The following is a 17,397-nucleotide window of genomic DNA, read 5'->3' as shown; positions in this document are numbered from 1 at the left end:
CTTGGTTTCTTCTTTCTCTCCCTCCTTTCCTTCTTTTCCTTCATTCCTTCCTTCCTTCCTTCCTCTCTCCCTCCTTCATTTTCCAGATGAGGAAACTAAGACCCCTAAACTGAAGAGACAGGTAGCAAAGACAGTGTGGGTACTCAGGTGCTTCACATACAAGGATTTTTTCACCAGAGCAGAAAAGGTGATATCACCGGGATTAGACCTTGCCTTCCATCCAGGGCCCTTTTTACTTTCCCTTTTCATACTTGTAGGGTGACAGAAGTTCAAAGAGAGCAGGATGATTGTTGGAATGTCACACAGCAAGGCTAGAGTCTAGAAGCAAAAAGAACTATTCTCTGGAAGCTTACATGATCATTGGCTTTCAAACCTGTGGGGACCTTAGAGCTCATCTGCTTAAACCCCTTCATTTATAGATGAGGGATCTAAAAGTTGGAGATACCCAAAGTGGCACAGGTAGGAAGGAGCAAAGCTGTGTGAATTACCCCAGTACCTTAGACTCAAAATCTATTGGATAGAAAGGCCTCTGTCCCTTTCTAACTCTTATGAAAATAAACTTCGTCTCCTTTTGTTGCCCTGACTTTCAGAGGTCTCCCGCTCCCACCCACCCCCAGCAGAGAAGACAACAACTTCAGAGAGAAATTGGTGGGTGGGAGGATGATTTCCTGGAATAGACCTGCCCAGCACCTTCCCCCCGATTTTAATGCGACCTCACCCACCTGTTGTCTCACCCTTCTGCCCAGGGCACTCCCAGAATGACATTCTTCACTGAGGAGAGGATGGCCCTGGACTGGGGCTTAGATAGTCCCTGCAAAACCTGTCTAACTGGGGAGAGAATTAGGGTGAGGGAAAGATGAGACAGAAAAGGGCAAGATAAAGGAGAGAATGATGAGACCTGTAGGAGCAAGATGAAACAGATGAGAAAGAGGGGCTGAAGGAGAAGGATGAGAGAGAAGAGAGGTGAAAATGAAGAATGAGAGGGAGAGAGAAGAAAGAATAGGAGAGAAAAAGGTAATTCAGGGAGAAAGATGACTGAGGGAGAGAACAGAATGAATGGGAGAGAAGAAAGGAAGGAAAAAGAGAATAGAAAGGGGACAGAGAGAGAAGAGAATGGGAGAGAAGAAGAAAGAGAACGATGACAGCAGGGCAAAGAAATGAAAAGAAGAGAAAGTTTAGACAGGAGACTCCAAAAGGAAACCATGAAAGGGAGTGAGTGGTACCTGTGAGATATTTGGGCACTGGGGGACAGCTAGGTGGTGCAGTGGATAAAGCACCGGCCCTGGATTCAGGAGGATCTGAGTTCAAACTTACTAGCTGTGTGACCTTGAGCAAGTCACTTAACCCTCTTTGCCCTGAAAAGAGAGAGAGAGAGAGAGAGAGAGAGAGAGAGAGAGAGAGAGAGAGAGAGAGAGAGAGAGAGAGAGAGAGATGTTTGGGCATTGGTAGATTTCCTGTGGGACACAAAGAAGCAGAGTCAGTCCTGGGGAAAGTTGTGAAGCCTATGATAAAGTTGCTCTTCTCCCATAGAGAAGGCTTTTAACATTTGCCCCTTCTATGTGCCATCCCTATTGGATGATCTGTCAGGATTGGAAGGTGTCTCATAAATTAATCCTTGCTAAATATGTTTAGGGTGGTGATGGTAAGCCTTCAGAGGTAATGGAACCCCTCTCTTCTGCCTTTCCCTAGCATTTGCATTAATGTGGACAAGCCTTCCAGACACTTTTGGACACATTCCTCCCTGAACCTGCCCCTCACATCCCAGTCTCCAGCTGCTGCCCCATCAAGGACCTCCCTTCCCAGGGTCACAGAGATTATTGGCAGGTGGTGCTAGACTCCATTCCAGCCTCCTCAAGTGACCAAGGGCCTGGGGTGATGGGCAGGTGAGTCAATCAGTCTATCAGTGAAGGTTGACTGTCTTCCTCCTTGCTTCCGTCTTCACCTGAGGAAACTTAATTGGCCTCAAGAGTGCTGGTATCTCAGGGGTGGAAGGAATCTCCGAGGGATCATAGATTTAGATCTGTAAGGAACCTCAAAAGGTATCCAGTTTACCCTTTAAAAGAAACAGGAGGGGGCAGCTAGGTGGCTCAGTGGATAAAGCGCCAGTCCTGGATTCAGGAGGACCTGAGCTCAAATCCAGCCTCAGGCACTTGACACTTACTAGCTTTGTGACCCTGGGCAAGTCACTTAACCCTCATTGCCCTGAAAAAATAAAAATAAAAAATAAAAGAAATGGGCAGCTAGGTGGCGCAGTGGATAGAGCACCGGCCCTGGAGTTAGGAGGACCTGAGTTCAAATCCGGCCTCAGACACTTAACACTTACTAGCTGTGTGACCCTGGGCAAGTCACTTAACCCCAACTGCCTCACCAAAAAAAAAAAAAAAAAAAGAAACAGGAAACCTTTCCCTTTCATCTCCTCCAAAAATTGATCTATTCCTTGCCTGAAGATGTCTAGGGACTAGAAACTCATCCTCTATCAAGGAAGATTCTTCCACTTCAAAACAGCTCTGATCAGTAGGGTGTCTTTCCTCATAGAGATCCCAAATCTTCCTTGGCAGCTTCTACACATTACCCTTCCTTCTACCTTGTGGGAGGGGTGTATGGGGTGTTCAGGGAGGACTAGCACCTCTGGTGTGAGGGCTTGCCCAGCCCTTTTCAGGGCTTTTCATCCACCTTTGGTGTCCACCTGTCACCCAATTTTCACCTGTGGCTCCAAGAAGCTGTAGGATGCGCAGAGGCCACACCCTAAAACCTGTTTCGGCAGATGGGCTAAATCAGATTGAGGGTAACCGACAGGCCTCACATCTGCTGGTAGATTAGGGGGGTGTCTAGCCTAAGCATGTGAAGACTTCTCCTGGTGGAATGGGAGGATGAGAACAATTTGTTGCAATGGCTATGAAGAAGGCGGCTGAAGCAGGAGTTGTGGAGTGCTTAGAGCTTGGTCAGCCATCAAAGATGCCAAGGACATTCACTGCATCTCAGGCCATTGCTGGCCTTTTTGACTTTTGTCCTGCCACTAGACTTTGATGACTAGAAGAGAGAGTGAGGCAGATGACTTTGCACAGCTCAGCTTCATTTGAATCCAACTCATGTGCAAGTTAAGATGTCACCCTCATGATGTCATTAGTCCTTTTCAAAAGTGATGGATGAACAACAAACCCTGTGGGATCAAGGAGAATATATGTCAACCCTACAAATACTTGAAGAAGTAATCACCTCCTCTCCCAGGTCTTCTGTTCTTCAAGCTAAAACGTCCTGGTTCCTCCATCACTCCCCTCATGTGACATGGTCTCCAGCCCTCTCCTCATTCTGCTGGTCATCACTCTAGCTTGTCAGCATGGTTCCTAAAAATATGGCTCTTACAACTGAATGTGGTATTTCAGCTGTGGTCTGACCAAGGAAGAAGGGAGCAAGACTCTCATTTCTTATGTTCTAGAAGAGGTGCTTACTGAGGACCAAGGAGGGGAAGGGACTTAATCAGGGTCACACAGCAAATGAGTACCAGTGTCAAGACCTGAGTCTCCTTACACCAGGTCAAGGTTCTCAATAATGAGTATGATAGCTAGCATTTATGGACCGCTTTAAGGTTTGCAAAGCTCTTTACAAATAGTATCTCATTTTATCCTTATGGGAGCCCTGGCAAGTAGGTGCTATTATTATTCCCATTTTATAGATGAGGAAACTAAGGCAGACAGGGGTTAGGACTTGCCCAGGGTCACACAGCTATTAAATGTCTGAGGTGGGATTTGAACTCACCACTTCCTAACTCCAGGTCCAGGTCTCTTTTCAGTTTGTCACCTAGCTTTCTTCACTCATCTCCCATGTATTCCTCAATTTGCCTCCTACCGAAAGACTGAAGGAAGGAAAAAAGAGGGAGAAGACCTTTAGGTATTCAAATTCCATAGGTATTCAAGTATCATCCTCTTCCCAGCCACTGGGTTTCTAGCTAAGACAATGGTAACCATTGAAATGGCCCCTAGGAGAGGTGGCATCATGGCTGCTCTTTCTCCTCCTTCTCCTCCTCCTCTACTTTCCTTCTCAGGCTTAGAATGGAAGAGAAAGAGTTGACATCTAAGGAATGCATGTGGGTGTTGGGAGAGAGAGAGAGAGAGTGTGTGTGTGTGTGTCTGTATGGGGGAGTGGTCTCTGAGAGGATAGCTAATTTCATAGGATCATAGAGATAAGATTGTCTCATGAGAGGCAATGTGGCCCTGTAGGTAGAGAGCCAAATTTAAAGGCAGGTGAACCTGTTTTCAGGTCCTTCCTCTGACATATACTGACTTTGATCCTGGGACAGTCACTTGCAGCGAATAAAGCATCTTTCTCTGAGGCTAAATTGCAGAACCGTTGCTGGTCTGCATTGGTAGAGGTGGGTTTCCTCACCAAGAGTTCTCTAAGTAATGAAATCATGGGTCTGCACATCCCTCCCTCTACCAAAAGAAAGATAGGGGGCAGCTAGGTGGCACAGTGGATAGAGCACTGGCCCTAGATTCAGGAGGACCTGAGTTCAAATCCAGCCTCAGACACTTGACACTTAACTAGCTGTGTGACCTTGGGCAAGTCACTTAACCCCAATTGCCTCACCCAAAAAAAGAAAGAAAGATAGGATTAGGGGCAGCTAGGTGGCGCAGTGGATGAAGCACTGGCCCTGGATTCAGGAGGACCTGAGTTCAAATCCGGCCTCAGACACTTAACACTTACTAGCTGTGTGACCCTGGGCAAGTCACTTAACCCCAATTGCCTCATCAAAAAAAAGAAAGATAGGATTTGGGTCTGGAAAGGCCTTTTGGGATTGTATAGCCCAATGTGTTAATTTTGTCAATGAGGAAACTGAGACCCAGAGAGCTTAGGTACCCAAGTCACCCAGGGAGCAAGTAGAGATGGGATTTGAAGCCAGGTCCTTCTGACTTTAAATCCAGGCTTCATTTTAAAGTCTCTGTCGCATAAAAATTGATTGAGAGATATTAGACCCGGGCACCAAAGTTCTAACTTGATTAGATGGATCTTATGACCATAAGAAATCAATTGGTCCAGTCTCTTCTGCCTTCATGTAGGTATCATTTTTCCCATTTGATAGAGAAGGAGATCAAAGTCCAGAGAGGGACCCTGGGGGCAAGGCAGAGTGGAAAGAAGTGTGGACTTGAATTAGATAGACTCTGGGCTTGAGTCCTGTCCATGATCTTGACTTGCTGGGTATCCTTGAGTCAATCCCTGCCCCTCACTGAGCCTCAGTTTCCTTCTCCATAAAATGGAATTTGAACTTCATTGTTTTAAAGGCCATTTCCAGATGTAAACTTCTGTTATTCAGTAGAGTAACTTGTCCACAGTGATTACGCAGCCGGCACAGGAGACTCAGTTCTCCTGATTCCTGGTTCAGAAGTGATCCCTTTGGAAGGAGATGGCCAACTTGACTGTGGGCAAATCATTTCTCTACTATGGGCCTCATCTACCTCCTTCGTCAAATGAGGGAGGAGGTAGGAATAGTATCCTCTGTAAAAGGAGGGACAGGCAATTCTGGCTGAGAGAGAAGCTTAGAAAGGGCAGGGAGCCAGGCCCATTTCTCTTCCCCATCAAAAGTGTTGGTGCTGAGCTGTGATTAACCCTTTGAAGAGTTTATTACTAACATGATTAATACCCAGGGAAAAGAGATACTGAGTTAGACATCTCTGATCATAATCAAGGCTCCTTCCCACCGTAGCTTCATTAGCAGAGGCCTCGAGCATTCTAGGCCATCTGTAGGGTGGATTCTGGAGAGAATGGTACTGATATTTATTGGGTGGGAAGGCAGAAACCTAAGGAGCAAAGGAGCTTTTTGTCCCATCTCTGGATGTGCTCTAAGATCTCTTCCTGTTCCAGATGATGCTGGTTAATCTTAAATCCTGGGTCCAATGATCCAAGCTCATGGGAAAGTTGCTTCCTTCCCCTCTATTGACCCATCTATAGAATGAAAGTGGTCTTTTAGTCTCTTCCAACTCAGATGGTTTACCTTCGATGATTTTAAAAGAATATTATTGATGCTTTTTGTTTTTACATAAAGCATCTTGGAGGTAAACCTTTCAATACATGCTCTCTTCTGGGGCAGCTATGTGGCACAGTGGATAGAGCACTGGCCCTGGATTCAGGAGGACCTGAGTTCAAATCTGACCTCAAACACTTGACACTTACTAGCTGTTTGACCCTAGGCAAGTCACTTATATATATATATATATATATATATATATATATATATATATATATATATATATATATATATGGGGGCAGCTAGGTGGCACAGTGGATAAATCACTGGCCCTGGATTCAGGAGTACCTGAGTTCAAATCCGGCCTCAAACACTTGACACTTACTAGCTGTGTAACCTTGGGGAAGTCACTTAACCCTCATTGCCTAGCAAAAAAAAAATATATATATATATATATATATATATATATATATATATATATATATATATATATGTGTGTGTGTGTGTGTGTGTGTGTGTGTGTGTGTGTGTGTGTGTTCTCTTTTTCTAAAAGCCCTCCCAGTTCTGACAGAGACAATCTCTGAGTCTCTGTGCTCTTCACATTTCCATTCTGTGATTCCAGGGAGGCAGTTCTGGGGGAGGTCAAAGACCATTTCATCCACAGGTTGGGGAGGGAATGGTGATGGCAGGGGTCCAAGTGGAAAACAGAAATAGTTTAGAGGGAGATTTAGATTGTTCCTTGGGGCAGTTAAGTGGCACAGTGGATAAAGCACTGGCCCTGGATTCAGAAGGACCTGAGTTCAAATCTGGCCTCAGACACTTGACACTAGCTGTGTGACCCTGGGCAAGTCACTTGACCCTCATTGTCCTGGAAAAAAAAAATAGATTGTTCCTTATATCATACCGCACTTGCTTCATTTTAAAGTTTCAGTTGCACAAGTGGGGCAGGGGGCAGATCTATAATAGAATCACCAGGATGTTTTAGGATGTCCTTGGCTTGCCCCTGAGGCCAAGGGTCCTTGTCAGGGTCCAGATCCTGGGTTGGAGGAGCCAGTGAAAGGGGCTGGGGTGCAGCTAGGTGTCACAGTGGATAAAGCACTGGCCCTGGATTCAGGAGGACCTGAGTTCAAATCCGGCCTCAGACACTTGACACTTACTAGCTGTGTGACCCTGGGCAAGTCACTTAACCTTCATTGCCCAGCCAAAAAAAAAAAAGAAAGAAAGAAAGGGGTTGGGATGCAGGGGCAGAGTAAGGGCACACTGCTCTTGAGGACAGTATGGTACAGTGGAAAGAGCCCTTAATTTGGAACCAAAGGACCTGGCTCCAAATTTGATTTCTGCTACTTGCTACTTACATGGATTTGGGCAAGTCATTTAAACTCTAGACCTTAGTTTGCTCATCTATAAAATAAAGGGGTTTCCTCCACTTGTTCTCTAGGATCCTTGCTGTCTATAATCCTGTGAATTATTTCTTCAGGTAGCTAGCTAGGTCAGGTCACATTCACTAAACACTAGTATGCCAGTGGGGGTCCTTTTAGGAGCTGGCTAGGCCCAGCGTCGAGAGATTCAATGTCCAGAGGCTTCAGAACCTCCGATGAGCCCTTCCTCCGGGGCATCCCCTGTCACCTCCCCCAGGCATACGAGCTACTTATTTCTGGGAAGGGAGAGCATGGGAGTGAGGAGTATTCTGTCTTCTAGGAACATCTGTTTTATTGGAAATACTTGGAAAACAAATACCTTAGAATAGAAGTGGCTGAATTTGAACTGTGATTCTGATAGCTTTGTGACATTGGGCCTCTTGGCCTCTTGAAGGATCAATTTCCTCATCTGTAAAATGGGGATGAAGGAGGAGGAGGATCCACTGTTTTCCTCATAGGGCTCCTGTGAGGAAAGCCCTTTGTGAATCTGAAAACTATAAATGTTACGACTATTACCACCACCATCATTATTATCACTGTCACAATCTACCTGCAAGGATTGCCCTGAGCAGCACCAACCCAAAGTGCTAAAGAAATGAGATAGATCTGTGTGACTCCCAACACTACGTGACCTCCTTTCCCTGGGCTGACGGAGCAGGCAAGAAGCAATGGATTCACTGGGGTGAGAAGCTCGGCTCCCTCTCAGGCCTCCTGCCTTCCCTAGCTTCTGAGAGCTTTGGTCTATAGCCTTTCCTCCTCCTCTTCCTCCTCACTCTCCCATACTTCCAACTTGACCTGAAGTTAGGATTAAGGAAGCTCCCACGGCCAGGAAAAGGTTTGGATCCTTGGAAGCGGGTGCCAGTGGGTTCCCCTGGCCTCTTAGCCATGGAAATGGGGGTATTACTCACCCTGGGAAATAACTCTAGCCTATTACCTGAGCACTCAGAAGGGGTGGAGGTGAGGGGGGATGAAAGAGATGTTTCTGATTAGTACACTGGCTAATATGGGAGGCCCTCCCTCCCCGGGAGGGAAGCTGACATTCAAAAGATAAGAATGGGGTTTCAAGACAACACATCTGGGATGCCTCTTTTGTGTGGCACTGCCTGTGACTCAGCTTCCCAAGAGGAACAGGATTGGTTCTTCTCATCCCCTCCCCTCCTGCCCACCTTCCTTGGAGCCTTGGGCGATGGGGCCTCTTGGAGGAGTTTGGAGACAGGACTGGCTATGGAACAGAGCTCCCCAATAGGTCATTGACAGAGCTGGAAGGGCCTTTGGAAGGATCCTGGTTTTTCTTAGCAAACAGTTGTCTGTCCCTGTCTCTAGTAAAGCAATGCTCAAGGCTGCTCCCTCCCCACTATTACCATGAACATGAAGGCTGGACAGTTGAACTGTGGGGGCAGGAAGGCAGTAATTATTGTCAATAATCTTAATGAGGGCACCAGCCTCTCTCTGTCTCTCTCCATCTCTCTCTCTGTCTCTCGCTGTCTCTCTATCTCTGTCTCTGTCTGTCTCTCTCTCTCACTGTCTCTCTATATCTGTCTCTGTCTGTCTGTCTGTCTCTCTGTGGGAGCTCAGGCTTTTGAACCTCTCTGTGTCCTAAACTGTCCCTTATACTATGCTAACAAGGTAGGGAGGAGAGGGGAGGGAGAGAAAGGGAAAGAAGCCAGATGGAACCTCAGCATCTCAGAGTTGTCAGCATTGGGGAGTCCAGTTACCTGGGTGCCTTTCTCAGTGTTTGTGCATCGTGTGTCCCTGGGAAGAGTATTTTTTGTAGTGGGATGTAGTCATGGGGTGCTGGAGGTCTTAAGGCACAGCATACACTGAAAGATTAAGCGATGAAGGATTAATGGTCCGTCATGTGTAGCTAAGTACTTGCCAGCACCTTTTCTAATGATCTTGGGCATGTCCAAGCCAGAACTCCTAGAGAGACCCTTTGCAGCATCAGAGGTTGAAGGTCTCGGATGCTGTCTTGTCCTCAGCACCTTTTCTGTCACCTGCCCTCTTAGAGGGGCGGCAGGAATGGAGCCTTCTCCAATTTGGCCCAGGCTGGGAGTGGGGTGAGGAGGGGTGGGACAGAAAAGTCAGTATTTTATTCATTAAGCAGGGCAGAACCTGAGGGACCAGTAATGGTGCTTTCTGCTTTTCCTTCATTTCGATGGGTAAGGCTGCTTCCTTGCTTCTGATAGGTAACAAGGCCTGGCTGCATGGAGCAATGTCTCAGGAGCTATTCTTAGCTCTGGGATGCTCATTCTCAACCTCCCAGGTGATATGGTCAAACAGCTGTACACCCTCATGTTCTTCCCCTCCCTCCTCCTTCTCTCCTACTTTGAACTATTTATTGGCTAAAACCCATTCTGTTCTTAAAGTGCCAGAGGCAGAAAAAACCACGTTGTGAAATATGAAACTGGAGACACTCACCCCTCTCCTCTGTGTCTCTCTCTCGTTAGTCATGGTCACACCCACTGGGTGAAACTAGACTCTGTTCTGCCCTATTAATTTTCACAGCTAATTCCCTCCCCCTCCTGTCCCCCACCCCCAGGCTGCTGCTTGCTCAGCTGTTTGGCGCTGTCTTAATCACCTCCCTCTTTCACCCGCCCTGGGCTCTTGGCCTTCATCCCTCTGGTTGACACAAGATGCTACCCCTGGCCTGATGCTGCTGCCACCACCCTGGGGATCCAGGGCTGGGTCTACTGATGGCTTCTCCCCAACAGGCTGGCTGCATGTGGTGACAGGGACGGGCTGATAGCATGGCAACAGGCAGGCGTGGACCTCTTCCAGACGGGATATGATGGGCAAACCCCACTGCAAGTTGTAAGTCTGACCTTGCCAGTGTCAACCCACTATTGTCATTGACCCTCATAAGCACTTCATGGAATCAACTCAGAATTTCAGGCTTCCACTCCCCAATTTAGTTATGAGGCTTACTGTCACAGAGGGAGTGGGGAATTTTTGTCAATTCAACCAGTGTATGTTATGTACCTACTTTATACAGGAGCACTGTGGCCTGAAGGGTCAAGTCTTGGACCTGGAATCAAAAAGACTTGGCTTCAAATTCTGTTTCTGAAACTTACAGGCTGTGTGACATTTATTAATTCTCTTAAGACATCAGCCAAGTTAGCTAGGTCTCATGGATTAAATCATAGAGCCTTGATATATTGATTCGTAAAGAGCACATCCAAAATCTAGATAAGGTGACATAGTCCCTGGGGGAAAAATTTGTATTGGACATCTCTGATAAGAGTCTGAGATATGTGTATTTTATGAATGTATGTATGTGTATATATATATATATAAATACACACATACATAAGTTCAAAGATTGTAGACAATCAACAAATAAATAAAACCAAAACACAAACAAACCAAAAGCCATTGCAATAAAATAGTGGATAAAGGATGTGGCAAAGAGTTCTCAAGAGAAAAATTGCTAACTATTAATAACCCATGGAGGAATACTCCAAATCATAAATAAGAGAAATATGAATTAGAACCACCGTGTTTCACCTTTTACATAGGAAATTGACAAAAATGACAAACGGTGGAAATAGTCAATGTTAGAAGGGTTGTAGAAAGATGGGTGCACCATTGCATTGTTGGTGGATCTGTGAATTGGTGCATCCATTCTGGAAAGCTGTTTGGAATTATGCAAGGTGGCTAAAATGTCCCTACTCTTTGACCCAGATATCCCACACTATACTTTTCCCCCAATGTGATCAGTGATAAGAAGAAACATCAAAATGTTTATTGCAGCACTTCTTTTTTTTGGATAGCAAAACTGGAAACAAAGTAGATGCCCACTGATTGGGGGATGGCTTAACTATGATACATGAATATAATGCAATATTAGGTGCTCTAATAAAGATGACTATGATGAATACAGAAAAATATGGGGACATATACGAACAACAACAATCAATCAACAATTATTTTTAAGTGCCTATTATTTATCAGGCACAAATACAGAGAATGATTCCCAAGGAGCTAATGGGGAAACAAGTTCACATGTATATATGCATAATAAATATAAATGAATAAAGAGTGGTTAGGGAGGGAGGAGACTTAGAAGTCAGAGGGACCAGAAAAGGCTTCGGGTAGAGAGTATTTCCTGAACCTAACAGAACAGTAACAGAACAGTTGAAGCTGAATGCTGCAAAATTATAATGACCCTAAAGGTGGGATATGAGAAAACAACTTTACTTATTTTTTTTTTGAGGATCATGGATGTGGAATATTGCATATAATGTTAGACTTTTGTGATGTTGGATGGTTTTGCTGACTTTTTTCTCTTCCCCTTTTAAAATCTTTTTTTTTTTTTTACAAGAATTGGCTTCCTGGAAAGGGATGACAGGGTGGTGGTTGGGAAGGGGATATTAAGTAGGAAATATAGATTTTGAGCCAGAAGCAAATTTTAGAATTCTGATTGTTCAAAACCCTCATTTTTCAGAGGTGAAACTGAGGAGGCTCAGAGAGGGTAAGCGTCTTGCCCAAAGTCACACAGGTCTCTCAGGGATCCCATAGTCTGGGGGCAGGAATGGGACTAGAACCCAGGTTTTCAAGGTTCTGTACCACATTCATAACATCACTTGGTTCTTTCCTGTTACAGTCTGCTTTAAATTGTTTCCCAGGTGAGTCTTGGCTCTCCATATGGCAAAGTTGGTGTTCTCTTGATTCCTTCTCTTGTCCCTCCTTTTCCTAGCAGAGTAAAGTTCAGAGCCTGGGACAGGCAGGGCCCACTGCTGGGCTCAGCAAACATTTGCTGAATACCTAGAATGCCCTCCTTCCTCACCTCTGTCTTAAAATCTTAATTTCCTTTAAAGCTCAGTTTAAATACAACCTGCAGGGGGCAGTTAGGTGGCGCAGTGGATAAAGCACCGGCCCTGGATTCAGGAGTACTTGAGTTCAAATCTGGCCTCAGACACTTGACACTTAGTAGCTGTGTGACCCTGGGCAAGTCACTTAACCCCCCTTGCCCTGCAAAAAAAAAAAATACAACCTGTGACATGAAGCCTTGCCTGATCTCCATCTGCTCATGTCTCCCTCTCCCCCATTACCTTCAGGTATGTGTGTATTTATGTATGCATGTGTGCATGTGTGTCTTTGGTGGATGCGTGTACACACATGCATCCACCCATACACACATGCATACATATATACATACACACATGCATCTATATATCCATGGGTGTCTCAAAGTCTTCATTCAGTTTTAAGCTATTAAAGCTTAAAATATACAGGTGTGTATTTACCTGTACATCTAACTTCCCCCAATAGGATGTAAGCTCTTGATGATAGGGACTGTTTCATTTTTGTCTTCGTATCTCAGCACCTGGCATAGTGCCTTAAATGCTTGTTAATTGATTGGCTGGTTGACCACTGTGAAACAAACAGTACCCTTGACAGTGGTCATGGTGATAATAATGATAGGGAGTCCAGTTGTAGATAAAATAAAAGCAAACATCTGGTTACCCATAAGGCACAGTATAGTGGATAGAACACCAGATACTTCAATCCAAATCCTATCTGTTAAAATCTGTGTGACCTTGGGTAAGTTACTCACCTCTCTGGGCTTCATTTTCCTCACCTGAGAAAAGAGGGTGTTGGTTGAGATGACCTCTCAGGTCCCTTCCAGCCCTAAACTGATAATCCATTTAGCTATGTAAGATTTGGTACAAATTATTTCCTGCCATTGGGCCTCAGTTTCCTTGTCTGTAAAATGAGGGGTTTGGAGTAGATGATGTCTCAGCTTCCTCCCAGTTCGGACAGTCTATGATTCATATAACCACTGGGTAAAAGACAGTTTTTTGGATACCAAAGTATTGCTAGATTGAGTAGAAGCAGCAGATTCAGGTGCTACTCTCGGGGATCCCATTGTTTGGGGGAGCAGCCTTGTCTCTAAAAATTCGGCTGGGGGGAACAGGAGAAGCAAACTAGACCCTCAGGGAGCTTTCATGGCAGAAAGCGGGGTGCAGAGGAGAAATAACCCTGGTTCTTGTGATTGGTGTGGGGGTGGGGGTAGGGGTGGAGGGGGTGAGGGTGTTCCCTTCTCTTCCTGTGGATTGTTTGCCAGACACAGCTGCAGCAATAACTATGCAAACCTTCCTTCAGGCAGAAGCTGCTGGGAACCAAGAGTTGGTGAGTCTCTTAAGAGCACACAGGATGGAGGCCAGGTGAGAGACACTTACAAAGGTACCCAGGCAAGAATGCTGGGAGAGAGAAGGGGCTCAGGAGTCTGGGGGATAGCATAAGACATCTCCTAAGATTGTGGGTCCTCTGCCCTGGCCTAACCTATGGACATATGTTCAAAGTGGTACAGGGTTGCAGAGAACAGGAATCAAGAGCATCGCATCTGAAGAAAGTTTACTGAGATATGATATATATGAATAAAAGACCTTGGGGTTTTAAATAATATTTGGGATGATAGATGTAGAACTTGAAGAGACCTTAGAACTGATCTGTTAATTTTACAGAAGAAGAAACTGAGGGTCAGAGTGGTTATTAGCCCCAGTTTACAATTGAGGAAACTGAGGTGAAGTGGATTGTTCAGTTCACGGGACTGGTGAAGGTCTAAGGCTGGATTCGAACTTAGGTTTTCCTGATTCCGGGTGCAGGGCTCTCTATCCACTGTACCACCAAGCTGCCTCACAGTCCAGTCTGAGTAGGGGAGGGTTAAGAGTGAGAAACATTCACATATAGAGAAATAGCTATAACCGAAAGATAGAATGTTTGAGAAGTCATAAGATTATAATGTTAGAGTATGTTAAAATAGAGGGAGATGATTAAGAAAGAAAATGCATCTTTGCAGAGGGGGGACTGTGGGTGGCTAACATTGCATGTATTGTTGATGTAGGCTAAATTTTTTTTGTTCTCTTTTAAAAGTTTTGTTACAAGGAGATGACTCTCTGGGGAGAATAGGAAAGGGGGAAGATATATCAGGAAATCAGATATATTAACCAAAACTAGGGATAGGACTTGTGATTTTATTGGTATAAGGAACTTCTGGATGAAGAAACTCCGTCGAGGCAGATTGGCATCTTCTCCATGATTTAGTCTTATGAGAGTTGCCTAGAGCACTGAGAAATTAAGTGATTTGCCCAAATGCACACAACCAGTATATGTCAGAAGCAGGACTTGAACCGAGGACCCCCTACGTATGAAACTGACTCTCCATCTACTCTGTGTGTATGTGTGTGTGTGTGTGTGTGCTGTGTATATACAGAGAAAGAGACAAACACAGAGAGAGGAAGAGGAGAGGGTACAAAGAGACATGGAGGGGGAGGGAGAGAGGGGGGACAGAAAGAGTGAGGGGGAAGAAAGTGGGGGGAGAGAGAACTAGAGGGATGAATATAACCTCTTGGAGGTAGGGATCAGGGAAGGTTTCATGGGGGAGGACAACATGTACAGAATACAGTGCTAGGCTCTGGGGAGATAGGAAATTTAGATAAAGTTCCTTGCCCTCATAGAATCTAGAAGGAAATTTGACACACGCATGACTAATTCATAACTCTAAGAGATGAGTTAGAGGTACAAAATGAGTGAATTAGAGGTACAAAACAATTAATCTCCACTAAGTCATTAAGAGGAAAGCGGTTAATTACCAACAGTTCATGATCATTAAGGACAGCCTCTCCAAATATTTTCTCCCCTCCTCCCACCAGAGATCTGTTTGGGGCACCTGTGTCAGACTTCAGTTAGTCAGTTAATTAATCAACAAGCATTTTGGAGCCCCCGATACAGACCTGTGCCCTGTCCAACCCATCTTATTTTGTGCCTTCTAAGCAGCATGACAGAAAGAGCTGATTGACTGATAAATGCTTGTTGCTTGAGCCAGACTTTGCCTTCTGGGAACTCATACTCTTGCAAGATAGAGGAGGAACTCATCCAGGGCTTGCCTTCATAAAGCTCTTGGTCTGGGCAGGCAAAACCTACATACTAAAGAACTTTGAACAGTAACATCAGACACTAGGTAATGGTCTAGGTGACAAATGATGTGGACCAGATACTAAGTGCTCTAGGAGGTCAGCTGAAAGGAACTGGATGGAGCTTAGAGAACCTCTCAGGGCCCCTCACAGTCCCCGAGATTGGGTCAATCTGAGTTGGGAGCAGTTATTCAACATAGAACGCTCTACATATATAAAGTCACAAGTCTCGGGCAACTAGGTGGCGCAGTGGATAGAGCACCGGCCCTGGAGTCAGGAGTAACTGAGTTCAAATCCACCCTCAGATATTTGACACTTACTAGTTGTGTGACCCTGGGCAAGTCACTTAACCCAATTGCCTCACACACACACACACACACAAATAAATAAAAAAATAAAATCACAAGTCTGATTAAAAAAGAGAGAAAGAGAGGAGGAGGAGGAGGAAGTGGGGAAGGTTTCCTGGAGGAGGAGGTAGGATTTAACCTCAGACCTTTTTCTGTGTCCTCCTTAGGTCTGACATGCTGTGATGCTTTCAACACTCAGAGGGGAGAGGAAGAGCATCTGAGAAACTGCTGGCTTCTGAAACCCTCCATTGCTGATGCTGAGCTTACCTTTCCTTCTCCTGGCATTAGTGGCTGTGGGAAGGAAGGAGGTTGAATGAGAGATGGGGGAAGGGGAGAAGCTCCCTGTTGCCCACTTTCCCCTTTCCCTCCTCTACCACTGCGTCCGAATGTCCAGGATACCCAAATCCTTTGGGGTTTTAAGATCCATGGTCTGTGAGTGATTTCATGTAACCCTTTTCTAGGTTTCTCCTCACTGACCCTTGACAGGTTATTTATAGTTCCAAGATGAGATTAGAACCTACTGTATATTTGTATCTTCCATTCCAGTTGACCTTAATTTTTATGGGTTTTTTTTCTCTCCATCAGAGGCAATAATGTCCATGAGAGGGGGCAGCTAGGTGGCTCAGTGGATAAAGCACCGGCCCTGGATTCAGGGGGACCTGAGTTTAAATCTGGCCTCAGACTCTTGACACTGACTAGCTGTGTGACCCTGGGCAAGTCACTTAATCCTCATTGCCCTGTGCAGCTCTCTCCCCCCCCCCACACTTCTCCCCCCCCCAAATAATAATAATGTCCATGAGAGGACAAAGACTCATGCCTGTTAGGAGTTGACCTTTTTTTTTTTTTTTAGTTTATTTGAAAGAAAAAAAAAGATTCAGTATGGATGTTATTCCTTATAGTAATACCTGTTGCAGAGCTGGCTGTTTGTCCATTTTGCTTAATGTATGACTGTACTTTGGCATGTCCAAAGATTTTCAACATATAAAACCTTTCTGAAGGCTCAGTTTGCAAGAACATTTGTATCACCCTTAAGGTCTAGGTTTTTTGTTTTTTAAGTGGGATATTTGCTAATGGCAAGTAACTTAGTTGTTATCATATCTGTCATGGAAAAAAAGCACCCATTCAGTGTTGTATTTTGTACCTTGAAAGTCAATCTATTTGGATAGAACCAGATTATTGGAGATAAAGTATAGTAAAATTGAAATCACAAGGACTGATTTTGGGTTCCACCTTTTACCATTTATTTGCTATGTGACCTTGGGCAACTTCCCTTCCTTGTCCTTCTCTGGGTCTCAGTTTACCCATTCCAAAAATAAAATGATTGGGTGAAATGGTCTCCAAGATCCCCCCGCCTTTTTTTTTTTTTTTACCATTGCTTGAGAAGCTTCAATAATTCCCTTTCTTCTCTGAGACTCAGTTTCCTCATTCTATAAATGAAGAGATTGAACTCAATGCACCCTAAAGTCCCTTCCAGCTCTAAATCTATGGTCCTATGAAAGCTGAGTGGGCAGCTAGGTGGTGCAGTGGATAATGCACCAGCCCTGGATTCAGGAGGACCTGAGTTCAAATCCAGCCTCAGATGCTTGACACTTACTAGCTGTGTGACCCTGGGCAAGTCACTTAACCCTCATTGTCCTACCAAAAAGAAAAAGAAAAAGAAAGAAAGCTGAGCTCATCATCTTCTCCCCTAAGCCTATTCTTTCCCACATCTTTTGTATTCCTCCCTCCCAGTAACCCAGGTTGAAATAACAGAATCA

General features: G+C 45.0%; 1 protein-coding gene across 5 annotated transcripts in view; it reads left to right on the top strand.

Moving 5' to 3' along the window:
- Positions 1-17,108, top strand: part of ASPG (asparaginase) — a 140,827-nt gene extending 123,719 nt beyond the window's left edge. Inside the window, exons 14-16 of one of the 5 annotated variants that reach the window (XM_043989647.1) lie at positions 10,089-10,188; positions 13,487-13,544; positions 15,808-17,108. In XM_043989647.1, coding sequence (XP_043845582.1) covers positions 10,089-10,188; positions 13,487-13,513 — 127 coding nt within the window. In that variant the 3' untranslated portion in view covers positions 13,514-13,544; positions 15,808-17,108. Of the gene's footprint in view, positions 1-10,088; positions 10,189-13,482; positions 13,545-15,807 lie in introns of all 5 variants that reach the window. The other 4 variants (XM_043989646.1, XM_043989649.1, XM_043989648.1 and 1 more) reach the window with 4 other exon arrangements.
- The last annotated feature ends 289 nt before the right edge of the window (positions 17,109-17,397 follow it).

This window comes from Dromiciops gliroides, chromosome 2 (assembly GCF_019393635.1).
Source record: "Dromiciops gliroides isolate mDroGli1 chromosome 2, mDroGli1.pri, whole genome shotgun sequence".
NCBI lineage: Eukaryota > Metazoa > Chordata > Mammalia > Microbiotheria > Microbiotheriidae > Dromiciops > Dromiciops gliroides.
This window is presented reverse-complemented; position numbering and strand designations above follow the sequence as displayed.